Here is a 26,640-nt window from a genome sequence, read left to right as displayed (position 1 = left end):
AAATAGTTGAAAGGTATGTGAAGGTAATGCGTAAAGAACACTTTTAGTCACCATTACTCAGACAAAACAATTTAAGGACTTAGGGAAAAAATAGGCCTTTTCAGTCAGATTTTAAAAAAATTAGAACATAACTACTTGTTGATTTGAAGACATTTTCTCAACTGGCCAAGGAGGCAGAAATAGCTAAGTAACCATCTTTCTGAGCTGTCGCTTAAGCACAGAAAGTACCAGGGGGCAGATTAGTCTTTCCTAGTAGCATGGGAATACTCATGGGTATACGTAAAGATTGCCCAGTCACTTACCGTTGTCCTAGACATCTTGAAATATATCACATTTATGAATCCCACACATGAAAATCATATCACTACACAGCCCTATTGTAAATTTCCCAATTACTTCTATGTCATATTCTGTCATAAAATGGGATGTAGAAAATTAACTGCATTGCAGCATTACTAGACTAGTTTGGTTATAACAAAAAAGAGCTTCTTTAGTACTGAGCAAAACAGTAATGGGAAAATTTGATTCTCCAATCCATCACTGTAGATTCAGGATTTATTTTAGGCTTCAAAATACACTACTTGGGAAGGAAAAAGGAAGAAATCGTTCTGAGGTGACTTCCTATAGATGGTTTCTTCCCCGAAAATTTAGAATCTTGTTAATAAACTTCCCTGAAGATATGTGAGGCTGAGGTGATGACACATCACTGACCAGTGACACACAATGTAATTAGAGGTAAAAATTAAACCAGCCATTGATGCTCTTCAATATCCTCCCTTTCTAAAAGTATTTCCAAACATACTAGAAGTCAGATATTTCTCCCATAAAGGCATTTTATTTACACTACTGGTTAAACCCACATCCCATGACTCATTCCACGGAGGAAGTAGGAACACAGAGACATACCGAGGCGAGTTTCCCAATGAATAGCATTGGCACTGTGTCTATATTGATAGAATTAAAAAGGGAATCCACAGAATTTGTTAAATCAAATGCAATAATTTCTAAGGGCTTTTGCCTCCCCCCCCCAAGCACTTACTCTTAATTTACTTTCTTAAAAATGTTTAAAATCTCAACATGAAAACAAACAACTATGAATCCACCTCACTTGTTTTTTCCCCTCCTCTCCCAGGGAACACAGCCAGATTCTGCCTCATGTACAGGAGCACCGGTACTTCAAGAAAAATGTTCAAATTTAATTATTCACTCTAAAATGATTACATCATCTTAAAAAAATTGCCTCTAAGCATACTATTTATATTCCTTCTTATTCTTAATATTGCTGATTTGCAGTATACACCTGACATAAATCCAAAATAGAAAGGGGATCTCCTGAAGGGAACTTGCTGCAGAGCTATTTATCACAGTAGAACAACTTCATCAGAGTTGCAAAACTGTTTTTGAAAATAATTTTTCTTTGGCTTTAATTATTAATTAAATTAGATTAAATTAGCATACATTTCAGAAGTAATTCTGTCTATAGTAAAATTCCACACTGAAAACATTTTGCTTTCTTTTATGTCATAATATAAAAGCTCTTGCACAGTAGCACTGTGTATGTTGTCCAGACCACCTTGGGAATACTTAACTACAAGACTTTCAACAAAAAGTATCATCTAACAGACCGTGCCTAAGCACTTGTCTTACGTTTCAGCTTCTTAAATCCAATACCACCTGCTGATGAAATGCACTCTGTCAACGTACAACAACTGCACATATTTCTGTCTGTGCATCTACATTTTGTCAAGAAATATCCAACAAGATTTAAAATATGCTATTTTGAAGTGTTTTTGGAAATAAAAAAATACATTTGCCTAAAATTTCATTATTTTTGATGCTGTTTAGAATTTTCATGGACATCCAGAAACACCCTTCTTGAGACAGAACAGTAACACATTTTGAGCTGTTATAACATAACAGACACTGCAGGTCATACTAGATGTCCATTGTATAGTCAAATATCCCATCTCTGACAGCCATCAATAGAAAATACTCAGTGAAGACTAAAAGAACAGTATAAGCATGTAGTGTTACTCTGCCAATACTCTCTTGACCTCCAACAGTTTGCAATACAGATCCTTCCACAACAAGATAACTTCAGTAATAATGCATTTTGCCATTCAATAATCCTAAACAACTGCTTTGATTTACTTCAATCTGCAAACTGTAGTTCTGTTTGCTGACCAATCCTACCTCTATTACAGAAATGCAGTGAACAATCGTTGCCTTATTGCCATGCCACTCATGAATTTACAGACAAATATGGTACGTCCATCACTCTGAAGGGACCTAAATTCTTCACTGCATCCTCTTACATAAGGTATTCTATACGTTCAGCCATCCTAGTCAATCTGTCCTCTTTCTAATTTTGCTTTCTCTCCTTTGAAACAGGGGGAAAGGGCCACAGAGGAGAAACATCAAAACTGCATTGTTCAAAGAGCAGGAAAGCACAAGGTATAATAAAGATATAAAGAAAACCAAAAGAAAAAATTGCACCTTTATAAACATCTGACTAATCTATCAAATGGCTTGATTAAAAAGCAATACTGAAAATTAGTATAGCTAAGAAATTCTTGAGTACATGGTTTCTTCTACCAAGTGAACTCATTGCAATATAAACGTGACTGTTTAATAAAAAATACCTCCAAGACTTTTTATTTTCACTAATGTTTGGGGCATTTTTCCTCCTATATAATATAAAAGAAAGAGCCTTTAAGGTGCTTTCCCTTGTACTATTAGACATGCTGCATTTTAATTGGAAACTTCTGGAAATAAATTTTACAGTGAGGCTGCCAAGCCTAAATTAATACTTCACACCATGATATTTTTTGTTTTACAGTTTCCAAATCAGAATCGACCAGAACTCCTCTGAACTTTTCTTCCACAGGAAGGGCAAAGGTTTTAATGAGAATTTAGTCTGGAGATTACTTTTTAAATATTTTGTAAAATCTGAGGGATTTGGTAAGCACTTGAGATGAAAAACACCAGCAGAGTTTGTTTTTGTAGCCTAAGTAAAATTTAAAATGTAAAACTACCAAGAAAGAGAATAGTCTCAAAAACGAAGAAGGTCAAGCACCAGTAGCACTGAAAAAACAAAATAGGAAGGTTAAACACACATTTAATTCTTTTATCAGGTACAGTTTACATCTGTATTCTATTTTTTCACAATAAACCCATTGATCTTTTATTAAAAGTGAATTAAGACTGCCTTCATCTCCATTTCCAGCCAGCTGCTTAAAAAGAAGCTCTCAGACTACGTAAACAAAGTAACCCTAAATTATCAACAGCAATCCATTAGAGAGAGGCAGCACTGCCCGAGAAAGAGCACGCCAGACTACAGGTTTATTAAATTCAGTCTTTCCATTGAAAGACAACCCCGCTGGAATCCCATCAGCAAAGTACTACAGCAGACCCTTGCTCCCTGATTTCATTACATAAACAGAAATAGACTTTATCGATCCCCAGGAGAGTCCTTTGCAAGTAACTCTAACTGCTGTGTTTTCACAGACGGAGGTTGGACCATGCCACGCTGCGCCCGCGCGGTGAGCCAGCACCAGCGGGGACAAAGAGCTGAACATCTGAATCTGTTTGTGCTTCCAACTGTCCACAGTCACTCACATGGTATCCATCTGTGGAAGGCCTGAAAAACTTAAGAAAAACAACAACAAAAAACCCCACCCCAAAACAACCTACACAAATTCACTCCCACCTCATAGTCACTTTAGTCACTTTTTTTTTTTTTAAATCTTTTTAAATAAACAAAAAACCCCTAAGATTAATAGATATGGAATAAAGCAAGCAGCTTTATTTATCAATGAGAGATGGCTGGAGACTTCAGATTTATCATCAAAAAGTACTCAGCAAACAAGAAAGTATATACCAAAGGGGAGTTAAATCAGGCAACGTACACTTTGTGGGTAACTCAATGAATAAGTAACAAGTTGGATTTAACCGTGGGGTCCACAGGTGCACGTGCAAACAGACTGCCTGATACTCCAGTGCCAGTATCAAACAAGCTGATTTTATCCAAACTGCAAACTTTGAATTAATTACACAATCAACATTTTTAGGACCCAAGAGTTGCATTCTTGAGACCTTAGCCACCCTTCTGTTACTAAAGAATAATGCATTGTAATCCTTAAAAGATGTTATGAATAATAACCAAAATTCATTTTCTAGCTCATAAAACTCAAACTATTTTTGAGAAGTATATAAAGTGTAAGGGAAATATCCCTTCCTCTTCAAAAAGCTGTGCTGATTCTCATTCTTTTAGTTACGTTATCAGAGGCACATAACCTGTGTAATGGGAATTTTACAGGCCAGCTAGGGATCTATAATGCACTTCCCAATGCATCTCAAATATAGAAACGCGGAGCAAATGCTCACCTTCTCCTATATTGTTTGATTTCCTATGAAATGCAAATATTTCAAGTTGTATTTTAAATAGAAGTGTACCAACACTTACTTAGATCAGTTAATTTATGATATTACTTTTTTGCTATTTTGTTTTTAAATGTGCCCCAACAACCTTTAAACTGACTGACCAAAGCAATGGTATAATTTGCCAACTCTCACCTCTTTTTTGATTATTTCCCAATTCAATGTAAAGTATTAACAGAAATAGCTAATGATAAGCTGTCTCCAAGGACAAAATAGTTACGACACTTTTTTCCTACATGTCCTACAACTAGTAGGAAACAAATAGTTTCCTACAAACATTGACTGCATATTCACACTTAGCTGTTCTTCACTCAATACAAAAAAGTGTTAGTGTTTCAGAAGGTTTTCATAGTGTTCCTCAGATAAATAAACTATCTCAGGTAAGTGTAAACCAGATTAAGATAATGAGTAAAAGACAAAAAGGAAGACAGCCAAGATTCATGCTCAGTATCCTACAACTATGATACCATTATTTGGCCATTAACTGTCTACATGCTCTTAACCCACCACAAAAATGGAATTAAATTAAATTTATCTTAAATTTCACTCTGATTTAAGGTAAATCTCAGCACTTTATTTGCCTATGGTGGTCTGCACAGAAGTACTTACAAAGAAATACTCCCCCCCCCTTGAAATACTTTCCAAAAGTATTATCATTTGTTTTCCCAACACATACTATTCCTAGGAATCTCCCGAATTGTTTGGGTTCTGCTATCTTCATAACTCAGTGTACACTCTAAATAGCTGCTTTCACCTTGTCCTCTTTCATAAATATAATCTGAAATATTTAACACTTTCTGGCTTGCTTTTGATACTGGAAAATGGCCAACAGGTGTCTGAAAAGGCTCATGGACTGCTAGAGAAAAAATTGCTTTCCATTGAGGAAAGGGGGGGAAATTTGGGACAGGGTTTTTTTTTTTTTCCTTTCCCCTTTAGTCTCTAACGCTGTCCAGCTTGTCTTCCTCCTTTTATATGCCAATATTATCTTTCCCTCCACTCACTGAGTATAACAAGCTAAGGGAGACGGTGGATGTTTATGTGACAAGATCCAAGCATGAACTGCTGCACATTAATACACAAACGTGCCATCAGCAAGATCCAAGAAGCCAACAAAGTGCTGCTTGAGATAACGTATATCCATGACCATACTCAAACAGATCCCATTATCCTCTCTAACACCACCGTATTAAACAATGAGATAATTCTGGTTTCAAGTTTAAAAGGTAACAGTAATTAGTATGCTCAAGAGACTTGTGCTTCACTGTCATGGAGGGCTGCTGCAGAAGTGATGTGTGCACAGTGGGCATTTATCATCTCTGTTTTATCAGCTTGGGATGCAACTGTCCAGAGCTAAAGATAACGCACAGCTCTGGGCATACTCTGTCAACCACTTTCAAGCATTGCTCTCTCCTCCAAGACTTCTTCCCAATAGTTTGTTCTTTTAAATTTATAAAGACCAGTACATGAGAGTTTTCCATTGCTTGTTCTAAGCAACTAAAGCCACTCTACCCAAATTCACCATATTAAGGCCACTACATCTGAAATAAAGCCAGTGCACAAAAGAGGAAAAAAATCTGTATGTTCAGGAATTACATCATAAAAACTATACTTTTAACATCTCCTTGATGAATATAGACAAACACATATTTAAATGAATACTTACGAAAAGATAATTTAAAGATAACTTTTGCAGGGGGGTGGCTGCCAGTCTTTTCTGTTCATATTCTTTGCATTTTGAGATTTACTCAAGCCAATGAGTGTCTGATGTACAGAAACATTTCTGAATTTGGGCACAAGCCATTAAACATCTGCGCCTATTCCCACCCCATACCTGTTCTCACTTTTTTTTTCTGGCTAAGACAGATAGATGGATAGATAGATACATACACACAAACAAGTTCTACATTTACTGTTCTTAGATTTCAGTAAGCTTAATCTAAACAGTGAATGCTACTAGGCTGAATTTGCCATGTATATGGTGTCTCACACTGTAGAAACAGTATAAAACATTACAAAATGGTCCCTTCAAGACCAATAAGGAGCACTGTTTACCCTACTACAGCTATTGCACCCTGCCTCCGGACTTCTGATGACAGAAATAGCAAGTTTATGGATTCTGAACTGCCCTAAGTTGGCTGACTGTTTATCCAGAGCTGAAATAATAATATCCAAATGACAGACAAGTATGAAGACAACTTCTGAAACTGAGAAACAAAGAGAAATATTGCAAGTATGTAGCTACTCAAAAAGTTTACATAAAATTAGGGTCAATTTTTAAGCATGCTTCCTAAGTACTTTTACATCATCAAATTATTGATGCATCTATTTTGCCTTTTTGTATTTCCCAAGGTTACTTTTTTATTATTATTTCTTTTTTGCTTATATCTGCTAATCTGGACTGTACACAATGGCATTTTATTAAAATAGACTATTGAAACTAAGTTTAGCTTTCAACGTTGCTACATAAACTTTGTGTTTGGCATACAAAAATAAGAGATGCTGATATGGGATGGTACTTACAGGAAAACCATGCTGTACGTTCCTGGCTGGAATTCCAGAAACTACCACCAAGAATATTAAAACACTGCATAGCTTCAAATATTGCCATTTTATCTCTCTCATTTATTAATATTTAGTATCAGTGATACTAAACTGGCAGAATAGTGACATCAACACAAGACTGAAATTCTAAAGAATGTTTCTAATACAAGGTGTATTTGTACACATTTACAGAGTGAGATTCCCTATGAAATCAAAACAGCCATATGTTCAAAACTTTTGTAGGAAAAACCATGAGTTTGTGATTTTAAATAGATTATATAAAACCAGTTAACATTTACTGGAAATTGCCATTAAACATCCAGTTGGGAACAAGCTAATGAAAGATGGTACCACACGGACATACTTCTGAAGCTGAAAGCTAGTATCCATCTTGCTCATAAAGAAGCTACACAAGAATCCTAAAAAAAAGTAGCACGGTTTGAGAAACCTTGAGTGGAAAAGAGTAAGAAAGAAGAGTTAAGGTCGTACATTTGATGAATATTAGTTTCTCTGAATTTTAGCCAACTTTTTCAACAACGTAAAAAAGTATCAAGTATATTACAGGAAAAAATGTAATACGCGTTTGCCTTTTTACTTCAAAAAACAAAGGTCTTGGGGAATAAAAATCATATGATTACTGAAATGGAACTTGTTTACTTTACATTTGCAGCAGAAATTCTTAAGGAGACCCTAGCATTAAACTTGGAAAGAAAGATTAAAAAAACTATGACAAAAAGATATAACCCAAGTAGGGGCCTCAAGAGGAATGCTTCATTAGAGACACACCAACTATGTTGACTTAGGTCTATCTCAAAAGGAGTTTATTTTGGCAGCTGTGAGAAGCAAAAGGGAAAAAAAAAAGAAAAAAAAGAAAAAAAAGGAGTGTTTCAATCATGTGGATCCCATATCTTTCTCTTGAAGAGTTGCCATAAATTGACAATATTTTTTGAGTTCATTAAATTAAATGTATGAAATTAAGTATAAATTTTATTTTCTTATATTTAACATAAAGTGAAATAATCACAGGAAAAACATGCACAACCTAATATATCACAATCACGCTTTACACTTACATACACAAAATTGTCGCATTGATATCAAATAGCTTTAAACATTCATGAATACCTCACTAGCAGGAGTCATATCTAAAAGAACAGCATCCATCTAAGCAGCTTACAGACATACTCCACAGGAAAGCTAAATTAATGCCCTGTTAAAGAGGCTTCGACTGTCTAGCTATCAAAGTAAAAACACTACAGACCGTGTATATTTAATAGAAAAAAAAAATCCAAACACAAAATTAAATTGAAGAATTTAAATGAAAGTGAGCATGTTTTAAAATATTTTTATGTACAACTGCACAGGGAACCAGAACATTAACATTCACCAGAACTAAACCACCAACACAACAGAAATGGGTGTGAGGGCAGTGTGCATAATTTTTTATTTTTATTTTTTAAAAACATTGACTGTGATTATGATTTACCAAAAAAATAAACCGATGCAAATTAATTTTTTAATCCTTTGTGATGATTAAAAGAAAACAAGGACTAAACCTGCTACCCTTACTCATATGACACCCTTCAACTCAAATCTGTTTTTTCTCATCTTTTAAAGCAATAAAGACGCTGAATAATTCTAAAGGACAACAACACAACAGAAAAACAGGTATATTCTACAGCAAGATACCTGAAAAGTAAATACTGTATCTATGAAGTCTCCAATTTACTCTTTTTATACATGCATAACACATGCATTGCTCTCGCAACTTAACTCAACCGTAGCTTCTCAGCTTCTGGATAAAACCGTTCACTACTGTGCACTGACAGGGTGCACAGAAACCTGTATTTCTTCCTGTCCGTGAATTTCTCTGTATTTTTAACCCTTCTGACCATTCTTTGCCTGTATATCTACCTTCAAATCAAGCTCCCTATTACAGCTGCTGTGTTCTGTGATTACCTCCAAGACCTTGTGCCATTTTCCCCAGCAAGCGTCAGTGCTCATCACCGTCCAAGCCTTCCCCATCTTTCCTAGTGTCTCTCCAATGACTCTCCTCAAAGAGTTTTCCCTGGAGCCCCAAACCTTCTCTCCTCCCAGCTCCAAAACTCAACCTTCATCCCACTCAACCACCCCAGGGCCCCAGGTCACTCAGAGCACAGGCTAGCACTTGCTACTCAGTGCCCCTTCTTCTGCTCAGCTTTACAGGTCAGATCTAGCTCTGCATTACCACCTATACCCATCACACCACCACCGGGAATTCTACCTCTGTACTAGACTTTCCCAAAGTTTTGCTTCTGCCTCTACCGGGGTTTCCAAAAACTCACACAGTAACACATACAACTTGCCAAAAATCTATCCAGACAAGACCCTGAGGGCAAGAAAATAAGACCTACCCAGGAAAGCCTGGGCTGATGGTAGCCTTATACTGAATAAATAATTTCATACTTCACCTTCATGCCCAGCTATTGACTCAGTCTGTGGAATATTTGAAGACATAATAAATACTCGACTAATTGACAGCTTTTCAAATTGTGAAACACTGATATACACAAGTTGAAATACACTCCTAATTAAGAATTCAGATGAGAGATGTTGGCTTTAGATTACGGTATGTTATGTAGGATTTTCAAAAGCATTTATAGTGTTTATGCAACCAAATCATGCTGAAAAACAATGTCACTTTAAAAACTGCCATTCCGGCTTTATTCATTTCTATTTGCTTTCATACATCTAAGAACAAGAAATAATATTCTGAATCGATAATTCAGAACAGTACAAGACTTTTAACTTTAAGGCTTTCTATCAATATATGGTACACTTGACATGTTTTATCAAGTCCAACAATAAAAAAATCTAGTAAAAGCCAAATAGTTTACCTTTAGTCATTCAACACTGAAATATACACAATTGAAGAAACAACTTCAACAACAGTGGTGCATATACGCAAATAGGTGTTAACAGTAATCTTAGGGTAGTAGAAAAGAGTAAAGTTGTAGGACAAAGTGGAGAAAACAGCACAGGAAAGCTTTTTAGTAAAAACTTAATTTCTGCAGGATCTTGACTAAATAATATTGCGAAATTCAAGTTAACACATCCTTAACACACACAAAGATGTTATTCAGGCTAAAAATCTGAAGGAGAAAATAAGACAATGATAAATCTCAGTGTTTAAGTGTCTACAATTTATATTATCAGGATAGAGTAACACACCTCTGCCAAAAAATCTGAACCTACTTTTCTCCCCTACATCTGCAGATTAAAAAATGAATAAATAAATAAAAAGGCTCGCTTTACCACAGTATTCCAAGCATGTGTTAGAACTTAAACCTTAACAGCAAGCAACAGCTATCTGTACAAAGTATCAACAAGTATCTGTACAGAAATTCTGGACCATCAAAAGAAGTGCACTTTAAAAGAACTTTCTTCCATTGTCCCTAAAAATGTTTATTTTCATAGTAAGTTTTCATTCATGAAATAAGCATTCTAATTTTAGGACTATTTTGTTTGTCAAGTGTTTGTTAAACACGCTTTGTTTGCTGGGAGAGGAGAATTTGTAAACAAAGCGCCTCTGTGCTCTCCGAGGAGTCTGTTCTCAGCAGGAGACCATCCTACTTCACCTTGGGACCATCTCAGCATGTGGAGCTCACAAACCACACGTCTGAACTGACGCCATTATTGACCTCGCTGCAACAGTCTCAAAATGAGACAAGAATCTGTACTACAAAAAGGTGTTTTGTCACCATAGCAGAGATGGTATGTGGTCTGCAAAACTGGAAATGTGTAAAGTAAAGCAGCCAGGCATCACACCTCCCCTACAGTGCACGCAAACACCTACTATAAAGAGCCAAAAACCCCAACGCTGCAGCAAGCGGAATGTGAACTGCCACCACAGCCCATACCAGCTTCCGTTCATCTTCCCAGCCTTAAGACTCGAAACTGAAAAACAGGCTGTAGCTATATTAGTTGCCAGAAGAAATACTAAACTGGGAGAGCCCCAGTTTCTGGACTTCAACGCATTTGAGTCCCTCTGGGCCCACGCTAAACATAAGAAAGTAGGGAAGGAATCCAAACAGAGGAACACTAAACAAATGTAGGAATAAGACATAGAAAATGCGGCTAGAGAGAGAGATGTATTGAATTTTGGTTAAGCTATTCTGCAGGGAATAGTAACTGCCGGAGGACATAATATAGTAGAAATAATTGTATCCTTTCAACGTGTTCATTTTGACATTGACTTGTTTTCAAACTCCTCCTTAAGTTAATGAATTCTGTCTCCTTAATTATAAACAAAATATTAAACTTATTATACTGGAATTTTTGTCAAGTAAGTCCATTTTTATTACACAAAACTGAACAAAATGAAATTATAGCAGCAAATTCTGTAGCAGTAATTCTGCATGCAGCTTTTGCATCTATTAGCAACGTAAATACACACGTGCATGCTTGTGGCTCAGTAAAACTGCCCAACACTATTCTCATAGTTGGCTAGAACAGCTTCATTATTATGCTTTCATCTGAATTACTACCATTAAAAGGTACACAAATGTCTACTTGCATGTTTAGGAAAACATACTGTTTAACTTTATGTATCCCCAAAGTCTTTGAGCTGGAACATCAACACTTCAGCTTTCTCTTAATGCCAGATATTTGGAAACTGTTTTCTTTATAATCACCTTCGCAGAAGAAAACAAGTTTGAAGGCAAATGGGCTGGAATCAGTAACTATACCTTACGCTACATTAAGTCCTGATCATACCAAAATCTGGTAATTCAAGGATATATTAAACATGCATCCAAATACAGGATTAGGGGACTATCAAAATTAGAACTGCACTTATAAAAATCAAGCACTTTGTTGACATTCTAACAGTTTATAATCCTCATTTTTCAGAGTTAGAACAATTAAAAATTGCCCAGGCAATCACCTTGCTTTATTTTAAAGTCAATAAAGCTCCACACTGTATTCATGTGCATGCATATCTTGAAACACGAAAGCAGTTTCATGCACTTCCATGCATTAACACATTTCTAAAATAGAAAGCCAAGTATAATAAATACTGGTATGCTTAGCATCATATGCCAATAAATATTGACACAATAGTTTAATCCAGAACTACACATCTAAAGGACAGTGGCCAAAAACATTTCTAAACTTTTCTGCCTCCTGTTCAGCCTTGGTGGCATCTGAAGCTGTTTCAATGTACAGCAGCATGCAGTGGGTGCTGGGAGGCTGCTGTGCTGATGAGGCTTGGCAGAAGCATGGCACATTCCAACTCCACCACCACCCCCTGCAGAAGGTCTCCTGCTGCCCCTTTTAGAGAAGTTTTCTGTTGGTTTTGCACAGTCCAAGCAACCTAGTGCAGCCAGGAGCCAAATTTTGCCCCAAAACCCAGAAAGAGTTCATAAATCTCAGGGAAGGAACAATATCTGCAGTTTTAAGAGACTCAGGAGAAGGTTCACACTTACTCTTGTTTGTTGTTGCTCTGAAGACATGCAACCACCACAGAGGCAAGAGAATTAAAGAAAGCCCATCTTAGCAGAATTTAGCTTGTAGTATACTAGTGATTTTAGATACTTTTGTGGCAGTTTGCAACTTCTCCAACTTAATGAGTATTAGCATCTTTTTTCTTGGATCATCACACAAAGTTCTTCCCACATCATAAGTAAAGGAGGTAAATGTACTATCATTTAAAACTTCATCAGAAGGTGGGGCTGTTAGTACAGCCATTTGAGGACTAACAATTTAGTCATCAATGCGCTCAAGAAGACATTTAACGTACAGAGTTTCTTTACCATCCCCCACTGATAGAGAATCATTTTGTACTTATAAATCCATTAAACCATCATCAGCAAACAGCAAACCAGATACAGTTCTGAGAAAGAAACCAATTTATCTTCCAAAATAAAGTTTCAGTCAGGGCTTACAAATTGAGCTCTATTAGAAGCACACAACGATTTATGAGAAACACAAAATACCATCTTGCAAAGATTTAGGCTGCACAGGTGCTGTCCTTTTGATCCTTTCTCAATGCCACACCTAATTTAGCAGGAATTGTGGTGGAACAGCCCCAAAGCTTCTCCCTATGGAGACCTTCCCACCTGATCTCCCTGCACAGCATCCTCAGATTGCCCAAACTGAGAAGCAGGGTCAGAACTTGGGACTGGCTCTCAGCCAGCACTATAGCTTTTTACTCAGCGTCCTTCACTGCCACTGTAAGATATAAATGGAGGATGCAAAGAGTAGCAAGCCCCCCCCAAATATACTGTAATATCTCTCTGCTTTCCTCACCTTTCCTCTGAATGGAAGATAATTAAAAACAATTAATAGCAAGCCACACGAAGCCAACTGGTGAAGACTAAAATGGAAAGAACGTAAAAAAAAAAATTCATAAAATAAGTCATGGGTCAACTTTACTGACCACATAAGCACTAAGTAGCCCTTCAGAACGCTAGCCTCAATATCTTAAATAAATAAATAAAATCAGTGGAACAAAAAGCTCATCTTGTCTTCTGACCATTCATAAAACAACAGCACTTTTGTGTTGGGACGAACAGAGAATTTGGTTCCTATGTACTTTTGCACCACAAATCCATTCTTCTTCAATTAGTTGACAATAGAGCCATTTTCATACCCTTTTTTTGGTCATTCTAGCTCAGTGTTATTTGTGAAAACCTTTTATTCCAAACAAGAAAGGGGAAGGAAGCAAACAGTTTAATATTCTATTAAAAAAGATGATCTACTCCCCGAAACCTTTCTAGTAAGAATCCCAAAATTATCCTACACATCTAACAGAGCAAATAACTACTATTAACAGTTTCAGTCATTCCTTTTAGAACAGTTCAGTTATTCAGTTAAAAACAACTAAACAAAATAAAGTTTTTGGCAGTGGTTAACTCTCTCACATGATAAGTGGAAACCTCAGGGCAGTGTCTGGAAACAGCAAGGGGTTTTTGTAGTTTTTTTTTTTTCGTTTCGCACTCAAAAGACAACAGCTCACCAAACTCCCAGGTCTCGCTAGGCCTCCCCAATAAGACCTTTGAAAGCCTTTGGGAACTGATTTTATTAGATTAAGAAAAAGCTTTAAAGAAGCTGTAACAAAAATATTTCACTTCTCCATTGACCCTTCTGCTCAGGGCCCTGCGCCGTGCAATCTCTCAGAGCTCCAGTGACCTCATGATAGTCTTCATGAAAACACAGCACCACCCAAGAGCCTGCCAGGCTCCACAAACTTTGACTACTGCCTCTAATACCAATTCAAGAGAGTATAGATTTGTTTTTAAGTTATTTGCATCTGAATAACGTTGGTGGCTACCACAGGATAACACGAAGTAAGCTCCTCCCCTACTAGTGATATGCTGGTGGTGTAAAAACACCATTAATTACCATCATCTGCAATCCAGTACTAACACATCTTTGCTCTGGGTTTTGCTTATTCTTAATTTGTTACTTTCTTTGAGCTGCCACTTCCAGCATTTACTGTAATACTATAAATAAATATTTACTATAACAAGGAAGATAAAACTCATCCAGAAGATCTCCACCGGCACTGTAAGGAACAACCATAAAACCCTCTATGTTTTGTCACCTCATTTAATGCAATATTCTCTCCTGAAAGAAAAATGTGACTTTTAACAGAGACTTAGCTAAACCACAATGAACAACACAGAGATTCAAGAGCATATACACATGTGCTTTCCTAGTCACTTAGTCACAAACCTTGACACTAAAAATAACTCAGCCCAACTGCCAATTCAGCCCATCCTGAAAAACTCTGTACTCGCACAATTCCCATTTTTTTCCTCTTTCCCCCCTTTCTCCTTGCCTCCAGAGTCTACTATCTTCTTTAGTACAATGAAGGCAATAACTCATGTTATATAAACAAATGGTAGAAGCGGACATCACGATTTGAGGGCCTTAGACAGATGGCCTAATTTAGACATCATTCTCTAGGACAGAAATGCAGACATGACAGTAGCCCTCAGGTTTAGGAAGAAGGGTGTTGAAATAAAATAAAAAAAAAATTATATGGCTTTTTATGTGCATGATAGGTAGGACAAAATGTAATATTCTTTAGGAAGAAAAGTTCAGGTCAGACATGAAGAAAAAAAATCAATGGGATGACTAATAAAGCACAAGAATATATAGGGATATAACCACCAATGCACGGAGACGTAAGTTCATTGAAGGAGACTTTTGGCACACATACGTCCAACGGGTCTTAATAGTTAACACAAATATAGTTGACCCTGCCTTGGAGTAAGGGGATGGACTACATAATCCCCCATGGCCCTCAACAAGTCTACTTTTCTATGATTGCACTACTCCCTCCTGGCTCCAAATCATTCCCCTCTATAGGAGTCTGGGACTCTCGTTCCCAAACACTGATGTTGAACTTTCTGCAAACTAGACTGTTAGCAGCATTGTGTTTAATATCAGGATTGAGGATAAATAATAGAACCTCATTAATATACTTTTACTTGGAGACTCAGTACAGTCACCAGCTAAACAAACTCAGACAAAGAAAATAACCATTCAAAATAATGAATTGTCATCTAGATTACATGTAACACTTCAGAGAAGTGTACTGTGATACCTCTGTAAAATTAATGAGGTCTTAGTAAAACCAGACCTCATTAAAGTATCTACCATTAAATCTTTCCTGGAAAATTGGAGGAAAAAAACATCTCTTGTGTAGATTAACTGACTTGTCGGCCAGCTCCTACTGTAAAGACCACAAGGTGAAATACGGCAGAGCCAGGAAAGGCAGGAGTTCCTGGCTTTCAGACCAAGTAAATTCCTCTTGACAATATTGCCTAATTAGAGCTAATACAATCAGCGAAATAGCAAAAATAAGAAAGAATACAATAAGAGCAATCAGATTTGAAGTTAAATGAGAGATCCAATACTCCAAGTGTTGCCAGATTCAATAAATGTGGTGCACAGATAGAACTAACCAGCGTTTCAATGACTTACACTGCAGTGACAGATTTAAAGGGCTGATTTTTCTCCAGGACACAAGAACTTTGTTATTTTGCTCAACACTTGAAAACTGGAATGGCTATGAACAACTTCACACAGAGACTATGTTAGAAAAAGTGAAGAGCATTATCTTTGTAAATATATTTTAACCTTTTGCATCATGGCATTGTAAGATGTCCATCTCTGCATATTCAAATTCACTCACTTTTGGGAATACCCACAGAGACAGAGTAGACAGACAAAATTCAGAAGTAAAGAATGCTAACTATTGTTTGAGAACCATCCAAAAATGATTACATCAACAAAAAAAGAAGCGACGCTGACAAAGCAGCACTTTATTCATTCGCTTGTTAGAAACTTCAAAAATACACTCAATTCCATGTATTCTTACACTTACTAGCAAGGACTAATGGATTTATAGAACTATAATTGGAACATTCCGAAACGTGAGGTGTGACTTCATTCCTCAGATGAAGAAAAATTAAAGACACATGAGTTGTGAAGTATATTATTCCTCCTCAAAAAAACCCCAACCAAACAAAACCCACACCTCTTTTGTCTATACATTTCACAGTTTACATTTCTCACTTTAATTGCTAATGGTTGCTATGGAGTCCCCAAATAAGCCTTCAAATCAGATTTAGTACAAGTCAGCAATAAGCAGTGAATTTATGACTCTGCAGAGTCATGAATTAGACATGATAAATTTCTACCGGCTATTATCATTCAGAAGATGGTTTGCCTCAGGTTTATTAACATGATCCTGAATAAATCTTTTTAGCAGTTCTTTTTGACAGAGACAGGCAAGTTACCTCTAATAACTCTGAAAACATCCACTGGTACAAAATTGGCCTACAATTTAACAAACCATACCTCTTATTCTTGTACTTTTACGAAAGTGAGGTTAGATGCTAGTTTACTTAAGCCTCACGCAAATTAACAAAATCGCATTTATTAAATAAACACTACACGGAAGTTATCCCAAATTAATAAAATTCCTGTAACAAGTAAAAGATGTAGAACTAATCCCTGCTAATGTGCATATGTAGGTAGTTAATACCATCTCTAGCACATTTCTATGTTTGTTCTTCAGAGCATCTGAACTGTGAATCCTGAATATATACCTCCTTATGCACAAACATATTCCTGTTGTATGCAGAACAAAGAATCTTTACTGATTAAGATCTTAAAATCATTAATAGCATCAATATTATCATCATCAAAATCATTAAAACATCAATATTCAAGTCTGATATTTAAATCACCTCATATTTGGAATTACTTAAAGGACACAGTGTGCAACTTCGAATATTTCTCTGAAAAAACCTATATGGGAACTGGTTCTTTTGGGGTTTTTTGTTTGGTTGGGTTTGGGTGGAGGGATGTGTTTGGGTTTTTAAAGACTGCATGAAAATAATGTAACCTGATCCAAGCCTCATACAGAAGATAACAAATGGACAGTTTTAAGAGGACCTACTCCTACTTAATAACATTTATTTCTCCAGTACACAGAAGTAAAGCACCAAAAAAAGAGTTCACTCAATTTGAGGAAATTTTTTTTGTAATCAAAGATCCATCAAAGAAAAAGTTACAGGTATACAGCTGAAACTGTAGAAAGGCCATGACTCACAAATACAACTTCACTCTGAAAATTACTTTCAGATACAATTCCTTCGAAGCTTGTACAACATACACCCCAAAATTTCTGCTTCTGGACACATGTTTATTTTCTCAAGGGGCAGCAGAGTAATGAGAAAGAGACTTGTTCACTTCAGAGGTCAGCTGAGACCTGTACAACAGACATTCCTTTCTGCCCTGATAAAAGTCTACAAATAATACAAACAGGCATAAATATACATATATTTTCACTTCAGTTCTGCTACACTTCAACCATCTTAAACTTCAAGTAAACAACTGAAAAGAAATCCACATTTCCAAAATTAGAAAAAAAAAAAAAAAAACCTCCAAGGACTTTTTCATTTTTCCCAAAGGAGTTCTAACTGACAAAAAAAAGAAGTCCTGATTGCAAATATTTTAAAAGGAAAAATAAAGTTAAGAAAAAAAGACATGGCTGGGATCTGTGTTTGTTTCTAGTAGAAAAATGGGATTCCAACTGGTTTTAACCCTGCAAACACTGTGTGAAATTCAGCAAAGCTTCAGCACTTGCACCAAGGAAAAACTATAATAATTCACCAATTACACACAGTATAAAACAGCAGCTTAGGAAACAAAACAAGAAGTAATTGCATTCACCATCTTTACCTGCTATGAAAACAACATGGAAACTGATATTCTGCTTTTAATAATTATATTTTCAGCAGAAATCCACTGTCAGCATTCAGTAACGGCTGCTGCTATCCAGAACAGAGCATCTCTTTATTCCTGCTTTTTGTTGCTCATAATAATGTAGTTTTCACAACCTGACTAGAAATGTCTTAAAGAAAAAAGAAAAGCAACCCAGAAAGTGGCCTCAAACACTTTGTAAGATACTGTTCAAAGTAAATAAGAAACACTTTAAAATATTTATCACTAGCACTACAACAAGAACTAAAGAACTAATAATTTTTCACCCATGGTATTTTTTATTCTGCCCCACATTCTCATAGTTGTTTATTCCAACATGTCTAGTTCCATTTACTCAGTGTGGGCTCTAAGTAGTTAGTAAGAGTCTTCCAGATGAGGAAAGGTGAAAGGAGAAAGCTTTTATGGAAGAAAGGAACAAAAGAAAAAAAGGAAAAAAAAAAAAAAGGGGGGGGGAGCAGCAAGCTGTAAGGGACACTGCAATCCTGAGTATAGCATATGACTTATCAGATCCAAAAAAACAGACAGCCAACCTTCTAGTCAAAACACATTTGATAAAATATATGAAGAGAGATAAGGACTTTTTCCACTAGTTACAACTTGAAGGAATATTAAAGCAACTTGATTTTCAGAAGCATTTAACACATGTACACTGAGTCAATCGTCCAAAATACTTTTGGAAGCCTTGGCCAGCCACTTTAAAAGACTTCTTAGAATCCCTTTGGGGTTTAACGCCAAAACTCCAATGTAATTCAGAGTAGTCTTTTTCCTCCAGTCACTAACCCAAACCATTAGAAGGAACACATGGGGTAAGTTCACAGCTCTGAATAAATGAATGTTCACTCTTAGCTGCTGATGCTAATGTAGGGGAGTATCCTGGCCAGGGCGGGGAAGTTTGGTGAAGAAACGGAAGGAAGGAAGAAGGGAGGCAGTTAAAAGTAATGTTAACAAGACATACTGGTAAATAGGGACTTACACACACACACTTCAACTCATCATTTTCATGGCTTTATTATTATTGTATGTTTCTGCCTTTGTTTATTATTTTGTTGTTTGTTTTTAACAGTCTTGCCAAAAAAATCAAAAACCACTATGTTGCCAAAACTTTTATTGCTTTCTTAGAGTAGATAATGTGTTTTCAACCCAGATATTTCAGTTCTTTATTAACAAATGGTGTTGCAAGCAACAACTTGGCACTCTATAAAAAGTACTGACTTTTCAGAATATTTAGTTGACTATTTATTGCCTGTTTATACAAAAAAAAGTTGTTTTGTACTAATTTGAATGCATATTTATTCCTATAAACTGACAAAATGAATCCTGGAAAAGCCACTAGTACAAGTGCTAACAGACTTAGGCAGAGCAACTCCAGTCCTCCAAACTACTCTCAGCTTATCATCTTTTCCCATTATCAAGGTAAACAGTAATACCAGCGAGAAAAGCAGGCTGACAGCTGGTAGCAACTTCAATACATGCTGAATAAAAAGACCAAGCATGGAGGTATAAAAATGCCAGCTCTTTTTGTGTGGAACTAGTGACACATTTTGCAAAGCTGCCTGCTGCTCAGTGGCAGAACCGTAACAGCGTGTGCTTATACCCCAAAAACCATAGAGGATCACATTAAATCACATCACATTAAGTTTTCCCTCACACATTTCAGCTTATATAGCAAATCCAAGCTTATTGAAAAGGTTAACTAAATTGCACGGTCAGAAACAGCAAAAGAGTTAGGACAGGCGAGGATGAGCCAGACCTCTGTGGATCCCGTGGACGTGTAAGTCCAGGCTACCACTGGATGCATTTCACTGCTGCAAGAGGAGTGATGCTGAAATTCCTGAAAGCAGCCAAAAAAATTGGCTCTCGAGTGCCATAAAATTCCAGGGGCACCGCTTACGACCACAGTCAGTCCGAGGTATTTAGTTTAAGAATGATTAATCACAGATGAATCAGCCTTTTGTTTCTTTTCTGACATTTCAGAACCCTTTCTAGTATTCCATCTATCTGAAGTCTGGCCATGCCTTGATACCAAAGGAGACTGTTTGAAATAATTCCATTTACTTTGGCCTGCATACAAGTCTGGATAAAGATTTCAGTCAAAACACCTCTTCACATCATAGAATGGTCTTAAAATGGTACACAGAGATAGCACAGCAAGACGACATTAAATCTGTTACAACTTCAAAGTACGCTGATGGTTATTTACAGGCTTAGCAGAGTGACTTCAGGGAAAGCAGATCATTGACCAAAACAAGTAATGATATGTGCTCCAATTGCAGTATTCTCATGCAAATATTGATGTTGAAAAAGCCTCAGAGAACCCAGAAGTAAGGAAACTCACATAGAAAACTTCACCAACAACCCCTTCCCAATGCAAGAACTTAGAGGAGAACTTGATTTAAGGTGAGCAGCGGTCTAAATGGCAAATGCAGGGCAGCAAATACATTTATTTACACCAGAAGCACAAACCCAAAATCTATTCAGTGTCACTCACCACAAGACTCAAAATCAGTATCAAAGAACTGTAACAGAAAGAACAGAAGGGATCTCAAGGAGTTTAGTAGTGACTGGAAAATGTGAATGCAGTAACATAGAGCCATGGAGTAAAATTTTTTACTTGGAAAGATGCAGGACAAAACAGAGTATCAGTACAGGAAAAAAATCCAAGATCCTCTCAAGCATCTCTCCAATACGGCTGTTCACTAAAGGTGGTTCTTTTATTTCGGTAATTCTATAACTATGTTTGTAAACAAATGTCTTAACTGAAAAGCATTAACGAGATACAGTACTTAAACACAAGAAGCAAGCCTGAGACCAATATCATCCTACAGTAAAATACTTTCTTGTACTTAAAATTTTATCACAGACTCCAAAATGCATTAGGAGAAAGACTTTGCATCTTATGAGTCCTAGAAAATTTTCCAGGAGACTATTTTCCAACATAAGAACTACCACATCTAACAAAGCCTGAAAAGTTTTACCACAAGGTCGTGAATTTCTTCAGAGAACCATTTTAATCTTGTATTACCCTAGCCTACCCGGGAAAAATGGAACCAAGCCATCGCTTAAGGTTTTTCATAGCATTTTTCCATATTAATACAGTTAATAGGACTACAGAAATCCTTTTGTCTCAATTTAATGTAGATTTTATTTTACCACTTCATAAATATTAACCCATACATGGGAACAAATCTAAGAGAAGCTGGGAACTAAGAAATAGCCTAATATTGCAATATATTCCCTTCCCCCATCTTACGTAATTTCACCAGTACTCCACTGTTTTAAAAATCACATTGCAATCAGATGCAAGTTGTTTGGGAACAAAAGGAAAGGGAAGGGAACAGAGAGTCAAAAGAGAGCTTTATTTTAAAAATTTCTGTAATTACATCTGATCCATGGGGTGGATGATACTCGTTAACCATTGAACTTCCTGCCTGATAATCCAGAATTCTTCAACTCTATTACTGAGCCACAGGAATCCTGACTTGGGGATCTTCTTCTAGGACACTCAGGCCTCCAATCTTCAACTGGTCTACACACTATTTATGTCCAAAATTGTACCATTCATGGAAATAGAATACTGTAGATTAAAAGGTCCAATAATGTATTCTCTGCCAGTTCAGCCCCTGACCTGCTCAGTGGTGGCTAAAAACATTCAGCAGCTGCATGGCGCAGTTGCACTGTGAGCAACCGGTGTGACGTTCTGGCCATATCGGAAGGTGACTGCTCAAAGAAACTTTCTTGGATAAATATATAGATATCATTTTAAGAAGAACTGCGTAAAAAGCAGAACAAGCATACTAGCAGCCTTATTAAAAAACAAATACTTCAACAAAATAGTCTATCAATGCCTTGGACCTCCTCAGAGCATGCAACATAACCAAGATGATCTGATGCAGAAGGGAGGAGCTGTTACTGTAAATGGCTCAGTCACTGGTATATATGATCACCTATTACCAATGCTTTAAAAACTGATGTTTGACTATTACTTTACAACCACAAAAAAGTTAAAATCCAGAAGAAATGTCTACAATTTGCATTCCAAGAAAGTACCCATGTAGAACAAGGCTTTAATGCTTGCTGTTGGATATCTATACCTCCAGTCTAGGAGTCATGTATTTAAAACCAAAACGTCCAGCTATGTCCTCATGTGCACAATATTAATGCATCAGTCTTGGATTGTAATACGAATACAACAGTTCATTGCACAGATCCCCAATTGCTCCAACCATGTCTTGTACAGAACACTAAGTTTTACTCCAAGCAGAACACTGTCAAACTCCTTAAATCGACATCATAAAGTCACTGGTTCTTATACATCCCAATTCATCAGCTATTCCTCCTCAATCAGCAAGAAGGCAGACAGCTGTACAGTACAAACCAGTAGTACTGCGTTTCCATCAAAAATCAAATACAAATGTCAGCTTAGGTGTTTCCACTGCTCACAATCTGTGACTAGAAGGAGGAGAATTTTCAAAGATTTCCAAAATCCTGGGACTTTACTGTAAATAAGTATAGCATGCATGTGTTCTTCATAAGACACTGCTTATATAAAGAAGTGATGCTGTGCCTAGCCTCCATTTCTAAATGTCCTAGGACAAATAATTTGCAAAGAAAATTACAAGCCGGGGATAAAAAACAGTGGTTAGCTCTTGAGCTCCTTCCTTTTCTTTCCTTCATTTAATTTGCTTACCTGACATCAGCTTAACAAGTTACCTACAGCCTGTCATTCTTCCACACTAATATCATTAAGGGAAGGGAGCCTCTAACATCTCTATTAAACTGGAATAAAGCAAACATGTAATGCCTCTAAGGCAACCAGGCATTACTGAAATTACTTAATCCGCAAAGTCAGTACTTACTCACCCTACTTTACCACTACCAATCATTTCACAAGTGTAGTAGCATTATCCAGACACATTTCGAAGCTTAGTTTTAAAATTTGTTTCTGGTGTACTATTTCAGTGAGGGTAAAGTGGAACTACAGAATTAATGTCAACCCGATTTTCAATTGCATTACATTTGGCCACTTCTAAACCAAATATACACAGGAAAAGAAATATAAAATAAAAACCCTTGCAATTCATTTATTAAATTATTACTCTCCCAACGCAGAGCATTACTTACCTGCTATTATGTGTATTCTAAATATATACGTATAGGCTTTCTTCTCCCCAGCCCCTGCCCCAGTAATTCTCATACTGGGCCACACTTAATTACCTAAGCACATTGGTATGTATAGGTTTCTGGAAGACTAAAACGTATATTCTACCAAATCACAGTCATATCAGATAAGTCATTAAGTCTAAGCAAGGGAAGAAAAGGAGCTTTTGTGGAAAAAAAAAATTATAATACTCCCACTACAATTTATTCAATATCCATTATTTAAGAATGAAAACTAGATGCATCGTGAGAATCTTATATTCTTGATGCAATCATTTCCAAATAACAGCACAGGCCCAACAGAAGAGACACCACATTATAATAAATAATACAAATGTATAGTGGCTACTGATGCTAGCTCCCAGTTTTACAGCATTTAATCTTCATATTTTAATAGTTTGCTGGCTACTTTAATACATTGACTCATGTATGAGCTTTGTTTAATCCATGTGTACAAAGTTCACTTTTTTTTAAACCTTACTACAAGTGGCTGAACCCAAAGTTTCTTAGCAATGACCTCTTTCAGAACTGGGACGCTTTTGGCCATTATAGTCAGATCTGTTTCTTAAGTGCCCTAGTTAACTAAATGCATTCTTTTTACAAGTTTTGAAGTATGTAGGTTGTAGACTAGACAAGGGGTGTTAAATTGCAGCGTCTCAACATGAACAAATCATCCCAAACTTTTAAATATTTCCAAAAAGTAGAGCAAGTAATCAGAACCTATCATTCAAGCTGGTGATGTGATAGCCTTTAAGATAATTCAGAGGACAGAGGCAGTGTTTTCCAACTCACCCATTTGCTTCCCTCAAACTTAATATTCTCTTTGTTTGGCCAGCAGATGTAGATGATAAACTCAAGTTGGCAAAGGGGAGGGGGGGGGGAAAGACAGACAAACATCTAACAAAAGGAGAGGGAGGGTTTTGTTATTTGTTCCTTTCAGAAGACTGAATCATCATGGCCACCTGTAGTGTAGGCCACAATAAAGCTGAAATGGTTTTTCCTTCACAACCATCACTTCAATGAGGCTCACAATTTTTGGCTATATTTGAAAACTAGCTGAAAACACTGCAGATTTTTAGCACGCTTTGAGGGAAAAAAAAAAAAGAAAACACTGCACCTCTTACTCTAGATTTCATGAACTTTGTATCTTTCCACATTATTAACAGATACATTCGGTTACGTGTAAATATTCAGCAAATTTCTGTCAACGTTCAGTACTCTGAAATTGTATCATAATATTCAAAAAGCAATGACACATTTACAAATAAAAGATACCACATTTATGAGATCTAAAAAACACAGAAGAGAGACACCCTTAGGTACTCAGGTCTAAACAAAGTTGAGGCTAACAGGGGTTACAACGGAGATTTGGTGACAGATTGATTATTCTAAATGTTCTGTGGATTCTCCTGACCCTTTCCACAAAAATCTGCTACCTGGCTCAAAATTGCTGCTAACCTAGCTTCTAACTGGTTTCATCGGCAGAGCAAGTCCCCTATCTCTAACAAAAAATGAAGAGGAAAAACCCAAGTACAGCCAAGACCACAAAGCCATGTTATCACTGCCCATAGTCACTAAGCAACAGTTCCACAAATATGCAAACCTAAAAAAGGGAGAATTTTAGTCTATTGGAAGATATACTGTAAACATGAGATAGCCAGGTAACTAAATGACAAACTATTATCTGACAGCCTTGAAAACCTCTCCATGCGAACTGCTTTTAAGCCAAATTGTAATAAATACCACATGCGGCTAAATTTAAAAAAAAAAAATCCTAAGCCAAGTTAAATAGTAACCAACGGTCAAATTTAACCATATAAAGTCTACATTAAAATCCAAAATGACAATTACAAAATATTATATTACTATGAACACTGTCAAATGCTTTGAATAATAGTACACTAAGGAAATAAGTAAAAACATACTTTACCTTGTATCTCATTTTGGGGCATGAATGAATGTAGAAACCCATATAATAAAAACAGAGATCAGGAGCTTTTTCATGAAGTTGCCTAGTAAAAGCAATTTCCCTGTGAAAGGAAAGAAGAGACTAATTACTTTTGAATACAATTCTTACATTCATTTTACCTCCTCATATTGAAATATTTTACAGCTACCTGGCTCTTGACCTATTTAAAGCACTAGACTTCTATCAAATAAAAAATAAATATAACAAACTCAAAACTGATGCTTTAAAAAAACCCCAAAGATAATAAACTGAAAATTAATGCTTAAAAACAAACAAACAAATCATCAAAATGCAAAACACTGTGTCAGGCTTAAAAATACTTTCATTTTTGTGTTTTGTCCTGCCAATTGACTGACTGGAAATTCAAATAAAAGTGATTAAGAGCCTCTTCTTAACAGGTTTCTTGTTAATATTCATGTACATTGGAATTCTACAGAAATCTGGCCCAGCTATTTTACACAGACTGGATAACGTGGCTCAGGAAAACATCAGAGTATTTTTAAAAAAACAAGATTCAAGGATAAGCCTCTTGTTTGTTCTCTTATTTGCATTCTAGCAATTTACACGTAAAAACATCCATCTTTATGCAACAAAAGGTGTTCTTCACCTATCCCATGTTTGTTTGTACAATTTTCTCATTTATTCTGAAAGATGTGTCAATGGATTCCAGAATACCTTTGCTTTTTATTTTACTGGCACAAGGAAAATAGTATTATTACAAAGATTCTGCCAGTGTTTCCACTATAGCGCTCACTTTTACAGCATTTGTAACTTTGCAGTTCATATTTGTACCAAATTCGATAAAATATGGATGTTGCTTCTTACTTTCAATGTCAAAAGGATAAGAGGATATAAGCACGTGCATATAGGAAGCATGTACAAATACTGGGGTTTTTTTTTATCACTTAATATTAAGCTAGTAATGAAGATGTTTACATACACTGAAAACCTAACATTTCAGTTGCACGTAGTTTGCCAAGACCATCATGGCTCCATGATAACTCTATCAATATACATCTGTTCCGAGAGGAGAATGTCTACAAATAAGTTACTCCATATCTGAAAATCCAGGTAAATACAACAGATTCCAGAAATGAGATTTATATACTCCCAAAAATCTACAAACATGCACTTCATAGATATAATCTTTAAGACACGGCATAAAGTTAAACAACCGTACTGTTTCATGCAGATTATCCTGGACTTAATTAAACAAATACCTTTCTGCAATTCAAAAAGCTGGAACACTA

The 26,640-nt window shown here is 36.3% G+C and overlaps 1 protein-coding gene across 2 annotated transcripts in view; it reads right to left on the bottom strand.

Annotated features, from left to right (window-relative positions):
• Positions 1-26,640, bottom strand: part of ATE1 (arginyltransferase 1) — an 86,544-nt gene that overhangs the window by 24,374 nt on the left and 35,530 nt on the right. For both annotated transcript variants that reach the window (XM_009325894.1, XM_009325893.1), the window contains exon 9: positions 25,352-25,451. In XM_009325894.1, the coding sequence (XP_009324169.1) occupies positions 25,352-25,451 (100 nt within the window). The remainder of the gene's footprint in view (positions 1-25,351; positions 25,452-26,640) is intronic.

The sequence above is a fragment of the Pygoscelis adeliae genome, unplaced genomic scaffold (genome assembly GCF_000699105.1).
Source record: "Pygoscelis adeliae isolate BGI_AS28 unplaced genomic scaffold, ASM69910v1 Scaffold4, whole genome shotgun sequence".
In the NCBI taxonomy this organism is placed as follows: domain Eukaryota; kingdom Metazoa; phylum Chordata; class Aves; order Sphenisciformes; family Spheniscidae; genus Pygoscelis; species Pygoscelis adeliae.
Note: the sequence above shows the minus strand (reverse complement) of the source record. Positions and strands in the feature narration are given on the sequence as shown.